The sequence below is a fragment of the Myxocyprinus asiaticus genome, chromosome 43 (genome assembly GCF_019703515.2).
Source record: "Myxocyprinus asiaticus isolate MX2 ecotype Aquarium Trade chromosome 43, UBuf_Myxa_2, whole genome shotgun sequence".
Lineage (NCBI taxonomy): Eukaryota > Metazoa > Chordata > Actinopteri > Cypriniformes > Catostomidae > Myxocyprinus > Myxocyprinus asiaticus.
The window spans coordinates 1,061,548-1,086,175 of record NC_059386.1 but is presented as its reverse complement, the minus strand read 5'-3'; the positions used below and the strand labels follow the sequence as shown (position 1 = coordinate 1,086,175).

The window sequence follows — 24,628 nt, the reverse complement described above, 5'->3', positions numbered from 1 at the left end:
GAAAAGGAGCGGTTTCCTCATTTCCTTGGTCACATATCCGGTGCTCACGGCCGTCATTATCACGACCACCGGCCACCGTTCCTTTATGGCAGGTTTGGCACTCCAGGGGTGGTCCCCCCGCCCCTGCGCGCCCAGCTGTGGCACAAACACGCCCACGCCAGGCCGGTTCTGACAGACTGCAGGGACGATTTTCCTCCTCCCCCCTCCCTGGCCAGCCCTATGGTGGGTATCCGGAGCCAGGTAAGTGCTTCGATGTCCCAAGACTCAGCACAGCCACGGGTTCGGGGCTCGAGCCCCCTTGACGTGGCGCCTCAGGCTCCACCCTGCTTCGAGGCCCCACTCCCTTGGTCCCCCTCAGCCGGAGTTTGGATGCGTGGCTTGCGCTCTCCAACCCGTCGAGATGTCTGACCCGGACCGTCCGACTCGGCTATGCGATTCAGTTCGCCAGGCACCCACCCAGATTCAGTGGCGTTTGCTTCATCTCGGTGAAGGGCAAGAGCGCTGCTGCCTTATGCGTGGAGATTGCGTCCCTTCTACGGAAGGACGTGATAGAGCCTGTCCCTTCAGCCGAGATGAGGAAGGGGTTTTACAGCCCCTACTTCATCGTACCCCAAAAAAAAGGCGGTGGGTTGCGGCCAATCTTGGACCTGTGAGTTCTGAACTGGACCTTGCACAGGCTCCCATTCAAGATGCTGACACAAAAACGCACTTTAGCGTCTCGGTTTTACCTCGACACAGGCCTTTCCTACAGTTTGCTTTCGAGGGCCGGGCATACCAGTACAAAGTCCTCCCCTTTGGTCTGTCCCTGTCACCTCGCGCCTTCACGAAAAGTCGCAGAGGCAGCCCTTGCTCCATTAAGGGAAGTGGGCATTCACACCCTCAACTATCTTGACAACTGGCTGATTCTGGTTCAGTCGTGGGACTTGTTGTGTGCGCACAAGGGCCTGGTGCTCAGGCACCTCAGCCAGTTGGGGCTTCGGGTCAACTAGGAAAAGAGCAAGCTCTCCCTGGTTCAGAGCATCTCTTTTCTCGGCATGGTGTTAGACTCAGTCTCAATGATGGTGTGCCTCACGAGTGAGCGCACACAGTCGGTGCTGAACTGTCTGAGAGCATTCAGACGGAAAATGGCGGTCCCACTGAAAATGTTTCAGAGGCCCCTGGGGCATATGGCGTCCTCAGCGGTGGTCATGCAGCTCGGGTTGATACATATGAGACCGCTTCAGCACTGGCTTCAGACTCGAGTCAGAGATGGGCATGGCACCACAGGGCACACCGCGTGCTCATCATGCTGGTCTGCTGCCGTTTGTTCAGACCTTGGACCGACCTAGCGTTTCTACGGGCAGGGGTTCCCTTAGAGCAGGTCTCCAGGCACGTCATGGTCATGATGGACACCTCCAAGTGTGGCTGGGGCACCGTGTGCAATGGGCACACAGTCGCAGGTCCTTGGACTTGCCCGCGACTGCGTTGGCACATCAACTGCCTCGAGTTGCTCACCCAGTGGAGGCTTCGCACTGTCTCCGAACAGAGGATCGCCCACTGGGTCATTCACTCTACTAGGAGTGTGGCGGCCTCCTGGGCCCTGACCAATGGCGCCTCTTTAGCAGACATCTGTAGAGCAGCGGGCTGGGCAACACCCAACACATTTGCAAGGTTTTACAATCTCCTGGTTGAGTCGGTCTCGTCCCGTGTGTTGTCAGGTACGAGCAGGTAAGTTCCGGGACAACTGGCCGGGTGTACCGCTTGTTCATAGCGCCTTTCCCCTCCCCAAGGTGAAGATGTGCGCTTTGACCCCCAGTCGTATTCACAAAGTTGTGGACCCTGGATGACCTTCCTCCTTAGCCCTGTGGCAGGTGGGTTTGTGGAGAAACTCGCTGCCGGCCCAGTACGTGTGCTAACTAGGCCCTATACTGGGGTAGGTGCTCCACATGCGCTGGTTCCCCATAGGTAACCCCGTGTGATGTATCTTTTGCAAAATTGTTTCCCTGTTGGTAAACTGCATCTCCTCACTGTGTCTGTAGAGCTCCTCCCCCCTCAGGTAGGACCTACCACGGGACTTCTCCACATGACATACTTCTGACAAAACTTGATAAGACCATGTGAAGTATTTCCACTCAAATACCCCCCCTCCGGGTGGGGTGTGGTCTCTGCGGTGTCTTTCCCTTGTGAGTGACACCCTCCCAATGCGGACACTTATGGCCCCCAGTCGGTAAACAATTTTCACTCTTTTTTGGGGAGAAAAAAAGAGGAGAAGAGGCCACGGCTGGGCTAGCCTGTCCCCATTTTTTTGGGCAGTCGACTTGTCCCCGAGTTGCAGGGGACTGTTCGACGCTCGTAAGAGCTTTGGGGAGGTTACATGACGGCCTGGTGCGCTGTCTACGAGGCACACAGCGGTCTGCCCGTCTCACACCGCCAGTCCACGTAACACAGCTCAGCTTATTGTAGCGTTTTGTATAGGGACCCCTAGTGTCACTACATCGACACAGCGTCGAGTGAGTGACAGATAGGGAAAGTCCTGTTACTTTCGTAACCTCCGTTCCCTGATGGAGGGAATGAGATGTTGTGTCCCTCTTGCCACAACACTGAACTATCCACTGAAATGGCCGGGACCTTGTCTCGGCTCCTCAGCACAAAACCTGAATGAGTGGTTGCAAGCCAGCTCCTTTTTTACCCGTATGTCCAGGGGAGTGGCATGCAAATTCCACTCGCCAATTCCCATTGGCCTTTTCTCAAAGATCAGAGGTGTTTCGGGCTCCCAAGGGCAACCCCTAATGTCACTACATCGACACAACGTCTCGTTCCCTCCACCAGGGAATGGAAGTTATGAAAGTAACCAGGACATTATTATTATTTGTAATTTTAATTTAGTTTTTTTTTTTCTACTTCATTTTCAATTTGTCCATTCAATTTAATCTCGTTTTATCAAAAAATTTGACGGGTGCGGGCAAGAGAGTTAAAAAAGTATTTTGAAAGAGTGTGCGCTGCCGCTCTCAGCAAGAATAATCACATGTAAGGACATATACGCATGAAAACTGATGCACAGTATCAAATACTCAGAATGTATGATAGTACTAACTGTAGAGAGCACATCATTATGAAGACAAAGCCAAATCCCAGACATTTAGAGGCAATTTTGAAATCCCGGCCCAATGCTTTTATCAGGTCTGAAAAAGAGGACATGTATGGGGAAAAGAGGACGTATGGTCACCCTGTGTTACGCTATTTGTTTGTTTGTTTGTTTGTTTGTCACTGCATCACAAATTCCATGGACTCGGCCGGACTCGGAAAACAATCCCAAGTCCGAGAGGCTTGAATCCGAGTCGAGTCCGAGTAAAAATGCATCCAAATCCGTTAAAATTGTACTCGTGACTCGGACTCGAGTCCAAGTCCGAACTCGAGTATCCCAACTCTAGTGGCATGTACAGGTATGTTCATGTGACAACTTGCATAGTTTTTAATGCTAAACAGCACAAGTTCCTGCATGGACATGCGTGCCACTGTGAAAAAAACTTCTTTCATAGCACACATGAACGTGGAATTGATGTAAAAATTTTAACTAAGAAGTGACTTAAATTTCAGGTTGTTTCTCATCAAAACTTATAGTATTTCTTCAGAAGACTTGGAACATGACGCATGAGCCCCATGGACTACTTTTATGATACTTAAGGGTAAAGCTTTAAAGTGAGCTACAGTGAACTGACATTGACGGTCCATGATATTAGTTCAAATATTTCCATCAGTTGTTCACATAAAAGAAAAAGTCACACAGGTTTTGGAACGACATGAGGGTAAGAAAAGTATGCCAGAATTTTCATTTTTTGGGTGAACTATTTCTTTAATGCAAAGCCATAAAAAGGTTATTCAGGATGTGTAGGTCTAGCGGTGCTTTGAGGTGGCATGATAAACTGAAAGCTCATGGTTGTGTAATGAAGAACATGTGTGTAAATCTGTTTAAGAGAACTTAGAATAATTTATACTGCAGACTGCTGCCATGTGCTGCTGCACATTAAACATGATTACAGTGTATGAAATATGTTTGTTTGTTTTGAAGACAGGGGAATGTTATGACTTATTAAAATGTATTGTAGAGCTGATAAAACAGTGAGTGTCCCAATTTTTTAATTACAAATATTTGGTGCATTTCACAGTCCGTACTATTGGTTTGCTTTTTAGTAGTACCTGACTGAACCATTTGTGTGTTCTATTTTGCCCCCCAAATAATCAGCTGTCGAAAATGACAATGTTCAAGAATTTTTATGATCTTTATGATTTTACAGATAATACAGAATCTTTCCCATTAATTGGCATGAATAAGGATCCATTATGCAATGAATATACCCCCAACATTCTCATTTACTGTAATCTCATTAACATTTCCATAATGTGGGGAATAAATTATATATTATTTAAGTTGTAAAGTATTTGTACTTAACGGTAGAATTTGTTGTTCTACCTTTAATTCATTTTAATTTATATAATCATCTATATTTTATAATGAATGATGAGTCTTATTTACAGGAAGTTTAGTTCAGCAGTAATTCTGACCTCTCTGTTGCAGTAAGCTTGAGAAAGCTAAGAAAAATGTCCATATTTTAGATTCTGATTGTTGTGATGTTTAATTTTTATTGATGTATCAGATTACCGAACAGGCCCGTGCTTCATCCAGGTGCTCAAAAGGAAGTGTGCAGGTCAGAGCAGTGGATTTGTGTGTAGTAAGACTCTGTGCTGTGGCACAGTGGGTCAGGCGTGGGGTCACCTGTGTGAACTGTGCCCTGTTCTCAGCTCGCCCTGCAGCAGAGGATTTACCCCAAACACCCGCACGGGAGCCTGCCAAGGTCAGCACTCATTTTACTCAACTTAATTGTGACTATGTGTCTTAACTTTGACTTCACTAAATGTAAGTATGTAATGTAATGTAAGAATGTCAATTGCTTTGTATAGTTATTTATTCATTTAAATGTGATACTTTCACCATTGCATTTTCAATAACTAAAGCTGAATTTCAGTTATTCATTTATCAGACACTTTTATCCAAAGAGACTGACAAATGAGAAATGCTACAACAAAAGTAATCCTTCCTAAGGAGACAATAACAGGAGAAGTGCTGCAAAACAAGGTCCTAAAATTGCTCTGTAAAGTACAAGTTAGAACAGAAATGAAGGTGAGTCACGGTGAAACAATAGTGAGAGAATAGTAGAGGATTTTTCAGTAGTAAGTCAAGTGCTCATGGAAGAGTTGTTTCTTTAGACATTTTTTGTGGTAGGAAGGTATTTAGCTGTTCAGGGAAGGTTGGGATGTTCTGTGTTCTGCTCAACGTTTTATTGTACAGCACTTTGGCATAAGTCTGTTGCTTTTAAATGTGCTATAGAAATACATTTTGAATTGACTTTGACTTGACTGTGTATAGAGGGTTTTGAACTCACTCTGGATGGCAAGAACTTTATAAGTGAACAGTTTTACTTTTTTCTTTATTTTGTTGTGGGCTAAATTATTGGACATATCCATTTGAGACTGGAGTAAAATATATATCTTATGTTATTTTTCATTTACTTGACTGTTTATTTATTTATAGATTCATTTGACTGACACTTATCCAAAACGACATAAAAATATGCAAAAATAAGCGATTCATCCTAAGGAGACAGAAACATGAGAAGTTTCAAGTTCCCAAAGTACAAGCTAAAACAGAGATGTTGGTGAGCCTGACGCAAGCAGCAACTGGCAACCAGTGAAGCGCCACCACGATAATTTACAAAGGTTAATTTCTCATGATGGAAGACCAGCTAGAAGAGCATTGCAGTAGTCCAGTCTAGAGATGACAAGAGCCTGGTCAAGGAGTTGTGCAGCATGATCAGATAGGAAGGTTCTGATCTTCCTGATATAGTAGAACATAAATCTTCATGACCGGGTGATCTTTGCGATGGTCCAAGACGTTTAGCTGGTCATTAAACACTATCCCCAGGTTCCTGGCTGACCAGGATTTTGTTGACGAGCCTAGCTGAATGGTTATGTTGTGATTAGATTAAGAATGCTGACATTAACCGGTTTCACTATTAACCACAATAAAAAATGTCACGGTTATTAACTTTTGAATGTAGAGCGATGATTGCACTATGACTCTGTGGAGGGGGACGTGGTCTTGTGTCTGTCAGTGGGGAGACAGCAAGTGCTAAGAGCCATCTTCTGGTGATTATTGACTCTAAACACCTGTGTCTCATTTCAGTGACAGCGGAGACGGGCTTTAAAAGGCCAGCGGAACGCCATACCGTGAGAGAGAGAGTCCGAGTCTCACACACACACACACACACACACACAACCCTAACTGGAGCTGAAAGCTGTAAAGATGTCTATGTTGCATCTATTATCACTGAAGCTGATGAATGTGAACTAAACTTCTTGTTGAAAGACAAAGTGTGAGTGACATCTTGAGAATAAAAGTACACTCACATGGACTGCAACGCAGACTCCCGCGTCCTCGTTTCCACCCTGATTCTGAGAACTTTACAGACTTCAAGTGCTCTGGTTACATTGAAGTGTGTCATTATATGCTCGGGATGGGCATAGGCTGTGTTTGTTGCTCTATAATGGAGTGTCAGTGAATCTTATTTATGGACTTTCATAGTTTTGTGCAGTTAAATGTTATAGTTATTTAGCCTATTTATTTGTTGTGTATTTATCAGTTATGTTATTGTTGTGCTGTGCTTAGAGTCCATTAATCCATAACTTGTGATATGATTACATGTTTTTTTGTTCTCAGGCGGTACCTTCAAATCTCACACCATGGCATCCCTAGTTGAGATCCATGCGACTACTGAAAATCCCTAGTTGAGATCCATGCGACTACTGAAAAGATGAGATTCATTTACATTTACATTTAGTCATTTATCCAAAGCGACTTACAAATGTGGAACAAAACAAGCAATTTGTCATACAATTCAGTATCGCACTCTGTAAGTTCTCACAGTGGCAGGAGTAGTAAAGATGCTAGCGCAGAAGAAAGAGACAGACAAAACATTTATTTGTATTTATTTTTTGTTAAAAAGTAAGAGCAGTTAGTGTTGAATGGTTAAGTGCTCGTGGAACAGATGTGTTTTCAGCTGTTTCTTGAATGCTGAGATAGTATCAGCAAATCCTGTGGAGGTTGGAAGCTCATTCCACCAAAGAGGAACAGATAGAGTGAATGATCGTGAAAGGGACTTTGTGCCTCTTTGTGATGGGACCACCAGGCATTGCTCGTTCATAGACTGCAGAGAATGAGTTTGAGCATAGACCTGGAGAAGTGAATTGAAGTAAGAGGGAGCTGTTCCATTAGCTGTCCTGAAGACTAGAGTCAAAGCCTTGAATTTTATGTGGGCAGCTAATGGCAGCCAGTTGAGTGAAATCAAGAGTGGCGTGACATGAGACCTCTTTGGCAGCGTTCTGGATCATCTGCAGTGGCTTAATCGTGCTAGCTGGGAGGCCAGCCAAAAGAGAGTTATAGTAGTCCAGCCTTGAAATGACCAGAGCTTGGATCAGGCTGTGTAGCATATTCAGACAGGAAAGGTCTGATTTTCCTGATGTTGTACAGAGCGAATCTGCAAGACCGGGCAGTTGATGAGATGTTGGCAGTGCGGTTAAGCTGGTCATCCATCACCACTCCCAGGTTCCCGGCTGTCCTGGTTGGCATTAGTGTAGTTGAACCAAGATGAATAGAGAGGTTGTGGTCAACAAATGGGTTGGCTGGGATAACAAGGATTTATGTCTTGGCAAGGTTGAGTTGAAGGTGACGTTCCTTCATACAGGCCGAGATCTCCGAGAGGCAGGCAGAGATACAAGCTGGGATGATGGGGTCATCAGGCTGGAACCACAGGTAGGGCTGTGTATCATCTGCATAGCAGTGGGAGGAGAAACCATGGCCCTTAATGAATGGTCCGAGTAATGTAGTGTAGATCCAGAAAAGGAGTGGTCCAAGGAAAGCACTGATCCCTGAGGAACACCAGTGGTTAGCTGGAGTGACTTGGATACCTCTCATCTCCAGGTGACCTTAAAGGATCTGCCTGTGAGCTATGACTTAAACCATCCAAGTGCAGTTTCTGTGATTCCCTGGTCAGAGAGAGTGAACAGGAGAATCTGGTGGTTCACTGTGTCAAAAGCAGCAGATAACAGATGATTTTAAGCTTGATCTCACCAGTTGCAGGGTTTCCACTACTGAAAAGAGGGCAGTCTCTGTTGAGTGTCCTTTTTTAAAAGCCAGACTGATGTCTGTCGAGTTGATTGTTCAGTGAAAGAGAAACAGACAACTGGTTGAAAACAACCCTCTCGAGAGTTTTAGGTAGGAAAGATTGAAGCACTGAACTCTTAGATGCACCAGAGGTTGATGTGACATAAACACCATTGCCTTCCAAAATATCTGACATGATCTAGGCTACTTGTGGAGTTGGATTTAAACTAGCAAATTTCAGGTCTTAGTGATGCCCAGTGTCAAGATGGCTGACAGGTGTTGTAGTTTGCAGCTTCTTGTTTAGTATAACAAGAATAGTTTTTCTTGATAGGCTAATGGGTTCTGTTGCCAGATCTGGAAACCCCACATATGCAGTATCAAGAGGACAATCTGTTGGTGAATTTCTGACATACTAACATTTCTCTCATAGATACTCTTGCCATCACCACACAAAAATACAGTAGTGACTCCAGTCCAAATAACATGGAGAAAGCCTGCAGAGGCATTCAAAGATGAGACTCCTCATACTGTAACAATTTAGCCAGAGGAGGACAGAATTCCAGGCTCCTCTTTTAACTACTTCCAATCTTTTTCACAAACACAGATGCCCGTTTGCAGTACTGGGGCTATGCTTAATACCAATCATAACTGAAAAAACAAACAAACAAACAAACTCACAAATAGAATATTTATGAAAGTGTATATCTTTATTTGTGGAAACACAGCAGATTTGAGTATTTGTGTTGATGTCACAATATTAAAATATTTTAAAACAAAATGCAATATTAAAACACAAATGCCTTTGCTATCAGCAGAAAAATGCCTTAGCTAAATTGCAAAATACAAAAGACTATATAGGGACAGACTGACAGACAGACAAAGACATACAGACAGACAGACAGACAGACAGATCGATAGATGGATGATAGGGACATAATTTTTTTTTTTTTTTTTTAATTGTTGTGACACCAGGACACACCTCGTGAAACTGGAACTGTCCCGGGTAAGCTAGTATGTCTGGACACCCTACTTCATGTAATGTTTGTTCATAAATTAATCATTACTTATTAGTTTTGGATGGAAGGAAACTCTGCAAAGTCAACACATATTTTACACTAATTTATTCAGTGTTGTCTTTACAAACTTTCAAAATTATTGCTGGGACATTAACTGAATGAGCTTCCAAAAGTTGCACAGCTTCTACCGAGTTATCATTTATTTCAGATTTATCTACCTCTATACGTCATGTTTAAAGTACGAATTGTGGTTGGTCATTGGACTTATCAGTCAGATGGCCCCGTCTTTTCAAAATGGGCAGCTCTTGACCAGAATTTGCTGCCTTGTGAGACTACTGGGATGCACATTTATACACAGTTCTTTTATCAGTTTTACATTTGGAGTGCCTTGCAGTCTGAAGCCAATTGGCCCAGCCCATAATTTCTTCTTGCTAACCATGTTCTTTTGACAGAAAGTTTAAAATGGACTTTTGTGTATTCTTATTTCTGTCTTTTTCAAACTCATTTTCTACACTACAAAATAAACTGATTTCACATCAAGTTGTATTGTTGTTGATTGTTTTCCCTTCTCCAGATGTTGACGAATGTAAACTTGTGCATGATGTGTGTAAAGGAGGAAAGTGCATCAACACAGTGGGCTCATATGAATGCAGATGTGCGACAGGTTACCAGCAGCACATCAGTTCACTGAAGTGTGAGGGTGAGTAACATATACAGTATATATATGGTCACCAAAATAAGAGATCAGAGCATGAAATATTTACCTTTCAAATGTACAATGAAGAATATATAAAACCATGTAAACACTCTTTCCCAAAGAATATCAAATGGATGTCGTTTTATTTTACAAATATATGTTTTTTCCAAGTAACTTTGTAAGTTCCCAAAATGTAAAACAATGCATACATAAATATTTAGCCAGTGTATTTTGGAGGCACACATCTTTTGAAGAACTTTTCAGCAGTCAGTATTTCTCCAGAACTGAAGTTGTGTGATCATGAGCCACTGATGATCAGTCAGGAAATGACCGGTGTTTTGTGAAAGGTGATTGAAGTTTGGCTCCTGGGGAAATGTCTCTGTGTATAAGCATTAGTGTGAAAACACACACATTCTGCAAATCCCTTTCATTAAAGACTAGTGTGTCTAGTGCACACCTGTCAGAGGCTCTTCCCCAGAGATGATGAAAACAAACTGTATTATTACACAAATGCAATCTCAGTAGACTGGAGTTAACACAAACCTCATGGCATTTGAGGATGAACGTCTATTATTTCATTATTATTTTGTATTATTATGTAGCAATATTTCTCATGACTTATATATTTTATAGATCTTTAGAGAGGTGTAAGCAAATATTATACCAAATATACTACATATATATAATATACACTCACTGAGCACTTTATTATGAACACTATGGTCTTAATAAAGTGCCCCTTCGTGGTCTTCTGCTGTTGTAGCCCATCCGCCTCAAGGTTTGAAATGTGCATTCTGAGATGATATTCTTCTCACCATAATTGTATAGAGTGGTTATCTGATTTACTGTAGATTTTGTCAACTCGAACCAGTCTGGCCATTCTCTGTTGACCTCTCTCATCAACAAAGAGTTTCTGTCCACAGAACTGCCGCTCACTGGATGTTTTTTGTCTTTGGCACCATTCTGAGTAAACTCTAGAGACTGTTGTGCATGAAACTCCCAGAGATCAGAAGTTACAGAAATACTCAAACCAGCCCATCTGGCACCAACAATCATGCCACAGTCGAAATCACTGAGATCAAATGTTTTCCCCATTCTGATGGTTGATGTGAACATTAACTGAAGATCCTGACCTGTATCTGCCTGATTTTATGCATTTCACTGCTGCCACACGATTGGCTGATTAGATAATCACACGAATAAGTAGATGTACAGGTGTTCCTACTAAAGTACTCAATGAGTGTACTGTATATATTTGAAATCTATCTATCTATACTGTATATGTAAGTGCTGTCAGTCAATTACATTTTTTGTAGTTAATCGCAATTCATCACAGATTTTGAAAGTGCTGAAATTTGACACTATATATATTTATTTTCTTGTCAAAATTGATTTATTTCCATCTTAGGAAATAAAACAAAACAATTTGTAGCAATATAATGCTTTATTAACTTTTTCCAAACAAAGACTTCCACAGTATAAACATAGAAATGCACTAAAATATCTGCGTTATGCTATTTTATGCTAAGCTTGTAGTCTCCCTGTTTGAAGTGCTCTTGCGCTGTTGTGTGTCTGTTTGTGGTGTGTGTGTCAGTGTAATGACTCCGGGTGGACACATTACAAAGGTTCCCAGTGTGTATGCTGTATAAACAATAAATGCGTTAGTTGCCATTAAGACAAATTAACTCGTTAAACTTTTTAAATGAATCGCATGCATTAACGCGTTAATTCTGACAGCCCTAATATTTATATATATATATAATATATATATATATATATTAGACACTACCGGTCAAAAGTTTTGAAACACTTACTCATTCTTTATTATAATTTCTATTTCACTTTTAGAATAATAGTAAAGTCATTAAACTATGGAATAACATAATGGAACTATGGGAATTATGTTGTGAATAAACAAAATCCAAAATAAATCATAACTGTGTTATATTTTAGCATCTTCAAAGTAGTCACCCTTTGCCTTGAATTTGCAGAAATGTACTCTTGACATTTTCTCAACCAACTTCTTGAGGTATCACCCTGGGATGCTTTTTAAACAGTATTGAAGGAGTTCCCATCTATGTTGGGCACTTATTGGCTGCTTTTCTTTATTATTTGGTCCAAGTCATAAATTTCAAAAACTTTTTTTTTTTTATTATTAAATGTTAGTTTTATAATGAAATAAAAAATTTTATCTGTTGAAAAAATGTAAAAGTCAACCTTTAAAAAAAACAAAAAAAACATGAAAAACTAGTAATGGGTACTACCATAAAAAAAAAAAATGCAATTTGCAGTGTAACGATGTGCTGTTGGCACTGACAATGATGAAGATGATGAAGATGAATTGAAGAACCCAAGTGCAATTTATTAATAAACGTGAAAACCCTAACTACAAATGTGAATGAAACATAAACATAAACATGAACTTGATTAACATAAACTTGGCATAGCATGACCTGACATGACATGAACAACATACCAAACACATACAATACTTGAAAAAGGACAATGGAAAACATGAGCGTTTAAATACATGGACATGGGAGAACACATGACAAAGATAACCAATAAACAGACAGAACTGATAACAAGATAATCAATTAATAAACCAATGAAAACAAGACACATGAACATGGAGGGAAAACAGTACATCACATGACCAGGAAACAGGAACTAAACTTTAAAAAAAAAAAAGACATGAAAAACATGAATCAACAAAATACACATGACATATCTCCCCCGCTAAGGGGTGGCTCCCGACGCACATAAAACAAACACATAAAACATGACATAATATTCCAAAGTTCTGTAGGGAGCTGGGGGGGGGGGGGGTCTTGAGGCGTGGCTTGGAATGGCATGGCATGGGGCATGGGACCAGGGCAGAGTCAATGGAAGGTGGGGCCCTGAGAGGCTCGAGGGGTGGAGCTGTGGAGGGTGGGGTTGTGAGAGACTTGAGGGGTGGTGCCATGGAAAGCGGAGCCGTGAGAGACTTGAAGGGTGACACCATAGAACTTGGTGCCTGGTGAGTAGCCGAAGACTTGAAGGGCCAGGGTGGAGCCGATGGCAGGGAGGACCAAGGCGGTGCTGGAGGCTCGGAGGAGCAAAGAGGAGCTGGGGGATTGGAAGACTGAGGTGGGACTGAGGACCAAGGCTGAGCCATAGGGAAGGAGGTCCCCGGTGGAGCTGACGGGTTGGGGGGACGAGGCGCAGCCAGAGGATCGGAGAGCCAAGGCGGAGCCAGGTGACCGAAAGACCAAGAAGGAGCCGGAGGGACCCCGGCAAAGCCGACAGGCTGAAGGACCACAGTGGAGCCGAGGGAACGCAGAGCTGAGGCAATGTCGAGGGACCGACAGGCCAAAGCGGAGTCCAGGGCTTGGAGGGTCCAGGCGGGATCGGAGGGTTGAAAGTTCCCCTTGCCTGCTCAGGAGAACTAAGGTATTGAAGATGTACCCACAAGGGCGGGAACCATCTCTAGGTCCAACTGCTCAGATGTGGCCATGACATGGTGTGGAACAGACTCAGGCGTGGCTATGACGTGGCATGGAGCAGGCTCAGGCGTGGCTGTGACGTGGCATGGAGCAGGGTCAGGCGTGGCTGTGACGTGGCATGGAGCAGGGTCAGGTGTGGCTGTAACGTGGCATGGAGCAGGCTCAGGCATGGCTGTGACGTGGCATGGAGCAGGCTCAGGCATGGCTGTGACATGGCATGGAGCAGGCTGAGGATCCTGGGCAAAAGATGGCGCTAGCTCAGCAACCATGACTAGGAACTCTGGCTTGGCGGCCATGGCATGGAACTCTGGCTCGGCGGCCATGACGTGGAACTCTGGCTTGGCGGCCATGATGTGGAACTCTGGCTCGGGGGCCATGTCGTGGAACTCTGGCTCGGCGGCCATGTCGTGGAACTCTGGCTCGTCGTCCGCCTCCCCTACAGTGAATGGTGAACCACTCATTAGAAGGGCAAGGTTGATATACTGAGTCAGGCTGTAGGTGCTCCGACCGTCAGGCATCAGGGAGGAAGCTGGCTCACTAATACTTGCCCGGAAAATGTCCTTGAGGGCTACCTCATTAAAGTCCACCCGGCAGGCCAGAGTGCAGAAGTCCTCCACATAGTCCTCCAGGGGACGATTCCCCTGACGTAGGCGGAGGAGCTGGATTGCTGGGTTCAAGTATTCTGTAATGAACCGCTGCTGGCGCTGACAATGATGAAGATGATGACGATGAATTGAAGAACCCAAATGCAATTTATGAATAAACGTGAAAACATGAGGGTTTAAATACATGGACATGGGAGAACACATGACAAAGATAACCAATAAACAGACAGAACTGATACCAAGATAATCAACCAATAAACCAATGAAAACAAGACACATGAACATGACTAGGAAACAGGAACTAAACTTTTCAAAATAAAAGACATGAAAAACATGAATCAACAAAATACACGTGACATGCAGAGATTAGTGAAAACACGCCAGCTTTTTAATTGAGCAAATACTGTCAAATATGAACCACTGGTTGTCAATTTATTATAATTGTAAATGTAAGGCATTAAAATTTCTTATGATGATGTATGCCAGTTATAATGGATTTATCAGACTTATCTCTATCTCAGAAGTGCTGTTTTTCTAAATGGAGTGTATTTGAGATTAAATTTATGTAATCTGTCAGATGTGGATGAATGCTCCTCTGCTCAGCGTGTGTGTGACGGAGGACTCTGCATGAATTCAGCAGGCAGTTTCTTTTGTGTGTGTCAGTATGGATACGTGCTGTCTGCAGACCAGACACGCTGCCTCAGTGAGTTATACTGTGATTCTCTCCTATATGTGTGTAATGTATATGTAAATGCAGATTGAACGGTTTCCAGTTTTATACTGTCCCAGTCTTTAAAACATGACTAGTGTGTAAGTGTATATGTTCGTTGTACAGCTGCATGCAGTGCTTGTTCAGGCATGTGGTTTATAGAATGTGATAGTGAGATCACACAGTTTCACACCTGTAATTACCTCCACGCTCCAGCATACAGAGAGAAAGTAGCAGAAAAACATTAAAGCTGCTATAAGTGATGTGAAAGATACCACTGAGACCATTGTAATGAGAGATGGAGCAGGAGAGCAGCAGTGCATCATCTCAGTTTGTCAAATTTGTCAGAAGTGGCAAAATATAATTCTCACACAATAAACTAACAACTGTTTATGAGGCTAAATATATGGTGTTAAACTTGAATGATCTTCTTCAGTTACCATGCTCTCAGCTTCCTACTGCCCAATTATGGACTAACCTGTAAAATGATTGATAGGCAGAAAGTGCCTCAAAGTCTTTTGATTGGCAAAACAAGGAAGACACTTTGTAAGGAATGATGTATGACTTTGCTATGACTTTATTCTCATAATTTTTACTTTATTCTAAAAAATATTACGACTTTAATATTATAATACTATAACTTTACAACTTTATTCTCGGAATCTTAGATTTGTTTTAATGTGGCAATAAAATGCCATCGTAGGTCACAGATATGGCGCTGTGAGGAAAGGTGACCTGTGACCTACTTATACTGTAAATAATTGCAGGTTATCGAATGAGCATGTATAAATATCACTATTTATCTCTATCTCTCTCTCTCTCATTCTCTTTAAAGAAGTCTGAGAGGATCCTTTGACTTTCATGAAAGCACGTACAGACCACATTCATACACACAGATGTCTTGGAGGTCACCAATGTTCAAATAAATGTCCTGTATTTTTAGATAAAGTCTATACTTATACCTGTGTAATTAACTTTATTAGTATGTGTATGTGTTGGTAAAAGCACTTACAAAACTTCCAAATAATTCAAGGCTTTCAAATGATATACTGTAATTTGGGAGGTTAAGTAATGAGTAGGACTTAAAGTAAGGTATAATTTGTGATAAACTGTTGAATTATTGAAAATTAATGCACTCCTGTGGAGGTAATGCAGCCATGCTCAGCCAAACTCGGACAAAGCACAGCCGTTACACCTTGTTACAGCAAAAGAATGTGGTGAAGTGATATTGAACTGTAATGTGATAAACAAACTTCAAACTACTTCATAGCCATGCAGCTGTTGGAAATTAATCAACACCTCAGAACGTTTGTCTGACAATCAAAATCAAGGACTTGGAATGTTTGCACCTAGGTAAGGTTGCACCAGCTGTGCGTAAGTTCTCACGTAAGTTAGGACGCAAAGTTCACACTAAGGGCTTAGTAACTACTAGTTAGTTTGTAACTAAGTCAGTGCTTAATTTGGTTGCACCACCTGTTCTTAAGGCAAGACTTAACTAGTAGGTCGTAAGCTCTCCGTAATGTAATGCGTAGTTGCATAATATGACGTTTACCTGTATTGATCCAATAAGCAGCCTTCAAATTTGTACATAGAAGTGTTAAAAAGCAGTGTAATTCAGTTTTATCTCATTACGGTTGATGTTCAAACCTTGTTTGCTCACGGAACTGTCAGCTGTAATAAATTATATCCCCATTAAAATACGATACGTAATAAAAGTACATTTTATAAATAGTATATTTGCCCTGTGTAAATAACAATAAATAGGAACTGTATCTAAAATAAATAAGGGGTGATAAATAAATACTAATACAACAGGCTGGAAAAATAGACATTTATTCATTTGAACCCTTTCGCATGTACGATCAAACTAGTGTGATCAGACTATGCTGGGCACAGATGCATATGATCAAACCGGTGTGATCTACATTCATGCTGATCTTTACCAGCAAAAGATGGACTGAAACGGTTGTCATAATGAACCAGCTGCTCAAATAGTCTTTTCAACATCACAATACCTTTATTTTACAAACATTCAAACAATCACTAAATAAAAGTTTAAAGCTGTTACAGTCGGAGCGCCCAGTTTTGATGCAGCGATGCGGCCATGTTTTGTGATGTCAAACAAAGAATATACAAACTAGTCAGTCCATTCGAGCCTTCTCCCATTCCATCTGTCACTCATTCTAACCACTTCCGGTGCTTGTAATGTGGAGGGCTAGTTTTTTATATGATCATAATCAATCATTATAATCATCTAAAAACCACACTATATGTTTGATAATATATAATATGACCCTGCTGTAAAGTGTAAGGTAAGATTTTTTTTTTTAAAGTTACAGCACACATTAAAGAACTCACGCTGGGGGATCTGTCAGTACAGGAGAAACTCACGTGCAAAAAGGTTAATATCTTATATATTTCGTATATGTTGACACTTGACACCGGGCGAAGCACCCTGAAAACTGCACTGTTAGATCGGTTTCATGCTGAAGAGCCCCTTAAAAGAACGTTTTTTTTCTCTCTCGTAAAAGTAAATGAGTGTAAATGCCAACATCATCATATATGTCGAAAGGACTGATGCCTGTCACGCAAAACATGAGCTCATTGATGTCATTAAATTAATCTGCTTTTTTATTCCAACCATTACTCCTGGTCGGAGTCTTCCATAAATATTTAGTTTATACGTGGAGTTATGTTCTACCTAAGTTTAATGGTGCAACGCTCAAATATTTAGTAGTGCGTAAATTGTGACTAGTGCCCATTTATGCCACAACTAGGCTAAGTCGTAAGGCATGTATAGCTGGTGCAACCGGCCCTTAGGCAGTTGAAGTGACATCATGTTTTATCTTTATCTTCAAATATTCACTTTTCTTTCACGCATATCTTTTAAACCATTTGTCCTAGAAAGAAATTTCATTTTTTGTCTGATTACTCTACTCCTAATGATTCAAGTGGCTGCCATCTTGGCAAATTGCCCCTACAAACTTTGCCTGATTTGCACACAAAATATTTTAAATAAATAAATAAATTTTGATTTTTAACTGTAAAAATGTTATGCTAAGACAAAGTTAACGAGGTCGATAACAGGATGTGAGGCTGTATCTTGACAACGCTTTGTCCTATTGAAACAAAACTTGGTTGAGTTGTATGTATAGGTAGAATATGGCTGTTATCGTTAGAAAGATAAACTACTGTTTCTTTGTTAACTAATAAGGTAAAACCTTATTTCTAATTAGGCAAATAACTCAAAGACTATTTGTAAAACATTTAGTGCACAGATTATGCAATCTAAACTGATGTTATAAATACAATTATTATTTAATCAAACTACACAATGATGACTCTAATACTTTATACATATTACAGTTTAATTTTATGTTAATGCATGATTTTCTGTAAAGCTGCTTTGAAACGATGTGTGTTGTGAAAAACGCTATACAAATAACAATGACTTGACTTGACTCTAAAGAACATTAGAAAATCCTAAACTGATAGTATACACTAATGCCAAGGTCTCTGGAAAGAGGTTTGGATAGTGACATTTAATTTCTGCTAGATCGAGAGATGAATTTGGTGATGGCAATGTCATCCTCTAGTGGTTCGGGGCCACGATACAGTGAGGAAGGAGCTGGACTCTGTTTCAACAGCCTTGAACATGAACCGCTGAGGAATGCTGATCTCTTGGAGTACAGGGAGGGACTTTGCAATCTGAAACATGCAGATTAAGCCCTTATGTCGGTGCAGAAGATCCTTTATCTGGAACACGCAGAGGCAGGAAACTTGAAGGGAAGATTTGCTCGCTAGAGCTTAACCTTGTTGCTGGTAATTCTGTAGTTATCTCCCTGGTATGGGGACTCTGAACTTGGTGTTGCTGTTGTCTCTTGGAGTGAGTCTTTTTGAATTGAAATCTCAGAACCTTAGATGTTTCTGTTAGTGTCTCTCTCTTCCAGGCTTGAGACACAGAACTTTGTTGTATGTGTTAGTGTCTCCCACCAGTCAAGCTGGAGACTTGGAGGATCTGTCACAGTCTCCCTCTTCTCTGTGAAGCAGAGACTCAGAACTTGTAGTGCTACTGTTATTGCATCCCGGAATGGAGACTCACAACGTTGGACTTGCTCTGTTTTGTCTCCTTCCTAGTCATATTAGTGTCTCCTTGCTTGCGGCCAGAGACTCAGAACTTTGATGTTTCATATTCTGTTAGTGTCTGGGATATACCTCATACATTAATATTTCAATTTGTATGAATTATTGTGTTAAATCAAATACTGAAATTTACATGAACAGTTCCGTAAACAGACATGGAGTAGATGTGTTGCAGCTGATATCCATTTTAGGATAAAAGTATGTGTGTGAAGACTTTTACCTTTTTGTGGCCACCCTTTGTTTGAGCTTTTGCCACATGGCAAACTGTGAAATTGGCTCATTCCATTCTCCTGGAAGTCCTAAGGAATTTAAGATTGTTTTACCTCTGGTCTTAGGGGTGAGATTCAGGGAGAGAATCCAGTGATGGGGGATGTTGACTTCTCTGCAGAAACCTGATCACCCTCATCATGAATCTTCATCCTCTGTAGTGAATGAAAAAGCTTTGGAATGCCTTTGCATTCGTTCTGTTCACTATAGCCATGAGGATTTCAATGATACCAATTTTTTGTGTATCAGCCATATTGCCCTATACGCCACATTGAATTGTATTAAAACGTTATATATCTTTTGGATGCATACCACAATGCATCCAAAAGATATGTAATATATATGCTTGTGGCAGCATGGTGCAGTGGGTTGTGCACAGAAATGTGGAACATATAGGCACAGGTTTGATCCCATCCTGAGGCAACTTGTGCAGTAGTGTGGAATTGCTTTGTACGTTGTATACAGGCAATGTGTTGTGCTTACTGTGATGCAGTGCTTGCTGTTTTGGTGCTTGGCCCCTTAATTGCTGCTTGCAGCTATATTTAATCTGTGTTTTTGTTGTTATCAAATAGAAAAGTGTGGGATTATATGATTTAAAACCTAAATGTGATTCATAGACAAAACTTGGCAATTTGTCTGTTTCAACTACTAAATTTGACTTGGGACCTAAAATTATAAAAAAAAAAAAACTTTAACATTTTAACATTATCATTTAACTTAATGATCATTATGTATAATTTTTACTGTCCTGAAGTATGGCACTTTTTTTTTTTTAACAGTTTCCATTTATTGTTTTGAATTTATGTAGATAGTACAAATCAGAACAATTATAGAGACTTACAGATAAAATGCTAATTGCTAGCCTTAAAGCTATAAAAGAGTCAAAAGAGCTGCACACAGGTGTGTTTTTCTTTGTGTTTCAGAGCAGCACATAGGTGTGTGTTTTGCGTCCGTTGTGAATGGGCGCTGTGTTCGGGAGATCAGTGGACACTTCAGTAAAATTCAGTGCTGCTGTGACCGTGGACTCTGCTGGAGTCAACATACAGCTCATGAAATGTGTCCTGTACCGGGATCAGGTAAGTAATGCACCTGAACATACACCAATGACAAGCAAAGAGAGCTGAGATTTCAGCAGACAAAAAGTTACCCTGCTTTAAAAACAGCATAGCTTAGTCACCAGCATATGTTGCATTTTGCTGGTCTAGACCACGGGAAGCTGGTGTGCTGTTGTTCAACAAGACTTTGACTATCTTAACCAACAAGACTTCCTTGGTTAACCAGCATGACTAGGTAAACCATACTGGTCGACCAGCTTCACCAGCTAAATTTTGCTGGTGAACATCATGGCTATGCTGGTCCACCAGCTAGACCAACACCACACTAGTAGAACCAGCTTATTCAGCAGAGGAGACTTTAAGAATTGAAATCCTGTATTTAAAATGTAAACATAAGCAATCACAGAGAAATTAAGTAATAGGAAGGGTGTAAAACCTATGAAGACCCTTTGACCCCAGAGAGGGCCACATGGTTTAGGATTCAAACTTAAGGAAATATGAGTTGAGAACTTAATATGTCAGTATGTTAAGGGTTGTTTGGTACAGTAGAAGTGCTTAAAATAAATAAATACATGTTTGGATTAACCTATGATATAAAAATCCAAGAAACTCTGACTTCACTGAAACTGAAATTTTACTTAATTTTTAATTAAGTTGTGCGCTCTACAAGTTTTACCCTCAGATTTGTCCTGCTGGATCTCTTGTTAATAGATTCTAGATTCTTATTAGGGTTCAAGCATGTGACTCCTGGGACCCTACCCTTTTTGACCCTACTAACTACGTTCACCTCCTATGGGTGATGAAGGCTGTAATCTACTAGTGTCCTTCACAAATAAAGAGAAGAGTACAAGAATGGAATTTTGTTCTTGGCTTAATTATTTGTTTAAATCTTAATGATTACAGCTTTTACAGTAATAAATACAAAATCTTTAAACCCTTTGTTTCTACTGAGGAAAAAAAATCAGCAACAGCAGAAGTAAAGGGAACAATATATCACAGTTTAAGAGCATTATTAAGGAAATCTTGAGCTTCTGGGATGAATGCTTCAATCTTGTGTAAAGAAGAACTGGGGCAACAAGTCAATAGTGATATTACAAAGCCCCTGCTGGGGAAACTTTAGCTTTACTGAACTTCAATGTATTTCAAGAGCTGTCCACATGAGTGATGTGATAGAGGCTAGTTAGAAAAGGGTCAAATTACAAGGCGAGTGCCAGATTATCTCTCCACACTAGTAGATGTTGACCAAATCATGTGAAGGAAGTAAGGGTCATTCATTATTAATCTTGCGCGCAATAATATTGGAGCGAATTCCTGAATTAATGCTAGGAAAGGAACACAGGAACGGTAACGTATGCCCTGTATGCCCTTGTGGTCCTTCTTTAAGTGTACACTTTGAATGTGACTTAATGTTGCATATACTGTGGGGTAGTAGTCTGCTTTGAATCCAAACTAGTACAGGCTCAGCAACAGGGTGCAGCAAGGGTTTAAAGGGGGTAGTTGTGAGCACCTTTCTGTTTCTGCAAAATCTAGGTTCTTGAGACTATTAACTCTGTTGCACCATGAGATTGCAAAACACAAAAACACAGAGGACATCAAAAAGACATTTTAATAGTCATATACCTCAAACAGTCCTGTCTCTCTCTATTCTGCTCTTTACAGATGAATACTTCAGGATATGTCTGGTGGGCTCTGCCTTGAGTGGCTATAGTGAAGAGGATCCTGATAAAATCCCTCATCATACCAGCAGCTTCAGTCCTACTCATATTGACCAGATACTCCACCCATTTTATAATAATGGGCATATATTACCTCAGTTTCCCCAAATTCCCCAAATCCCTCAAATTCCTCAGATACCAGTGAATGGTAATGGATTTAGACCACAACGACCTGTCGGTGAGCAAAACTTTTCAAATAACATGCATAGACTATCATGCAAATAAATTCTAGACCTAAAACATCCAAACTGCTGTTTTTCTCAAGGTACTTATGAGTCCCTGATTATATTTCCATGAGTTTTTATTTGATGAGTTTATGTTTTGTTTGCAGTTAGTGTGAATGAGACTGTAAACAGATGTCGTCTGTTTCCTAACCTGTGTCTGAACGGACGCTGTGTACCTGTGGGGTCTGACTACCGCTGTAACTGCGACACTGGATACAGAGTGGACAACAGTGGAGAATGCTCAGGTCATTTCATCTAATCGTCACAGGCTGTTTGTGTCTACAAATCAAATTTGACTACACCATTGTGCTAAACTCAAATTAGACTTAAAAGAATGAAAGTTGTGTGTACTCTAGTTTCTCAGCACCAAAAGGTTAATGGATGGTGAAGCATCTCAGAGCCTCTCAAAGGGCATTTTACAAAATATGGCCAACACAAAACAAAATAAAGCAATGACTCTTACTGAATGATGTTGTTTTCTTAGATGTGGATGAGTGTGTATCTGAACCCTGCCCTAATGGAAACTGTATCAACACTCCTGGTTCCTACCACTGCAGATGCCACACAGGCTTTCTCAGGATTCCAGGCAAACAGACCTGCATTGGTAAGACTGAACCCTCAAATAAGCAATCCAGCAATACCTAGTTGAAGTAACTTGCTTCTTTAAGGAAGGACAGATGATGATCTCAATTCACATACAAGTTGAAATATTCTCAATACATACAGTACATGTATACTATATGCATAAGGTATACATAACTTACTACATAGTTACTAATTAGATGCATATTTCAATTTTCCTAATTTTATTGTACTTAGAATTTTAAAGCAGTAGTGGACAATCACAGCACTAAGCAGATTGATTGCAAATACCAATAAATTAATGTAGTGATGTTGCAAAAATGAGGGTGTAAATGATCTAACTTGATTATGGCTCACAGCTCTTCTGCCATTAGCTACCCACCAAACTGCAGTCTGTGATATCTGCCCATCATGCTTGGGAATATAGCATTTGTGGGATTGCATTGTGGTTTGCTGCAATGCTAAACAGACAGCTCAATTTTCTGAGCTGGATCCTAACTTTAGGGTTAAACTAGCACCTGATTTAGCTCCTCTGCCACATACTCAGAAGCACCAAGCATCTGCTGCAGCTGATGTTCCTCCATTAAAAAAAGACACCTGTATCCCCAGATGACCGTTTGGTTATGTATTCACTTTTAAAGACAGATGCTGACCTTCAAAGATGGCAGAGATTATGTATATCCATCAGGCCAATGCATCCAGCCACGACTATAGTGAACAAACCAGTGGAAGGGAGTGGTTACCAAGAACCGATAAGGAGTTCTAAAACTCTCTCTTCTTCTGACATACCTCTTACTTCATGTTCTCTCCACAATGCTTCAAACTAACACTTCCATGATCTGGAGTGCTGGTGTCCTCCAAGGCCAGGATTGAGAAACACTGGCCTACATTACCTATTCAGAAAACTCTGTCAAATTCTCCTCACCACCACAAGAACTTTGGGGTCAGTTAATGTAGACCCTTCTGTCAACCTGCAGACAGCCCTGCTAGTTATGGGCTATCTGATCTGTAAACAGGGCACGCTAATGGCCACAATCCTGTGTGGGTCAGACTGCCTCAGAACTGCAAGGGATTTGTCACAATGACACTTAAATGAGCCAGATGTCTCTTAAGGCAGTGATTCCTAACCAGGGGTATGTGTACCCCAGGGGGTACATAAGGAGGTTCCAGGGGGTACATTAAAAGAATTAGATTTTGCTATGTTGAACCTAACAAACTGTATTGCTTAAAATACAAATATTAAGATATAGGGATGGATAACAATATTATTTTTTCAATTAATCATGATCATCATTTGAACAATCCCGATATCGATCTTTTACTCTATGTCTTTTTAATACCCTTTCTCAGGGGCGTAGATTCTGGGGGGAATATAATCAAAATAATCAAAACAAGCAAGTACACCTGCCCCCCCCCCCCACCCCCCATTATTAATACCATTATCAATACCATTATCAATGGAAACATGTAAATGCTTCACACTGCAAACCCCCAATGTTCAAGCCAAATCTACGCCCTTGCCCTTTCTGTTCTTGACATTCATTTGTTGATCAAAAACAAAAAAATTAACTTTTATTCTTATTATAACAGTTATTCTTATTATTTATTCTTTAGCACATTCTTATGTGCTAAAGAAACTATATGTGTTCTCTCTTGTTAATATACGCTCAATGGCTAAACTGCCGGTAGTCTCAAAAAGACAGTACCGTTTTAGCTCTTGTTCTACATATCAATGTAAATAGTGTATATAGTACAATTTATGCATGTAAACAATAAACATGTAATAAAACATACTGTATGTATGCAATACAATATATGCAATTTCAAGACATATTATGTCATATAAAAGTGGTAAACTGGAATTATAATTGATCTAACCTATAAAAATTTCTTTTGTCAGTGTATCCTAATTTTTTACGTAAATTTAGTCAGA

General features: G+C 40.9%; 1 protein-coding gene across 1 annotated transcript in view; it reads left to right on the top strand.

Annotated features, from left to right (window-relative positions):
- Nucleotides 1-24,628, top strand: part of LOC127433192 (fibrillin-2-like) — a 198,545-nt gene that overhangs the window by 19,740 nt on the left and 154,177 nt on the right. The window contains 7 exon segments of the mRNA XM_051684909.1: nt 4,635-4,832; nt 9,788-9,913; nt 14,578-14,703; nt 20,043-20,195; nt 21,834-22,067; nt 22,221-22,358; nt 22,598-22,717. Of these exon segments, the coding sequence (XP_051540869.1) occupies nt 4,635-4,832; nt 9,788-9,913; nt 14,578-14,703; nt 20,043-20,195; nt 21,834-22,067; nt 22,221-22,358; nt 22,598-22,717 (1,095 nt within the window).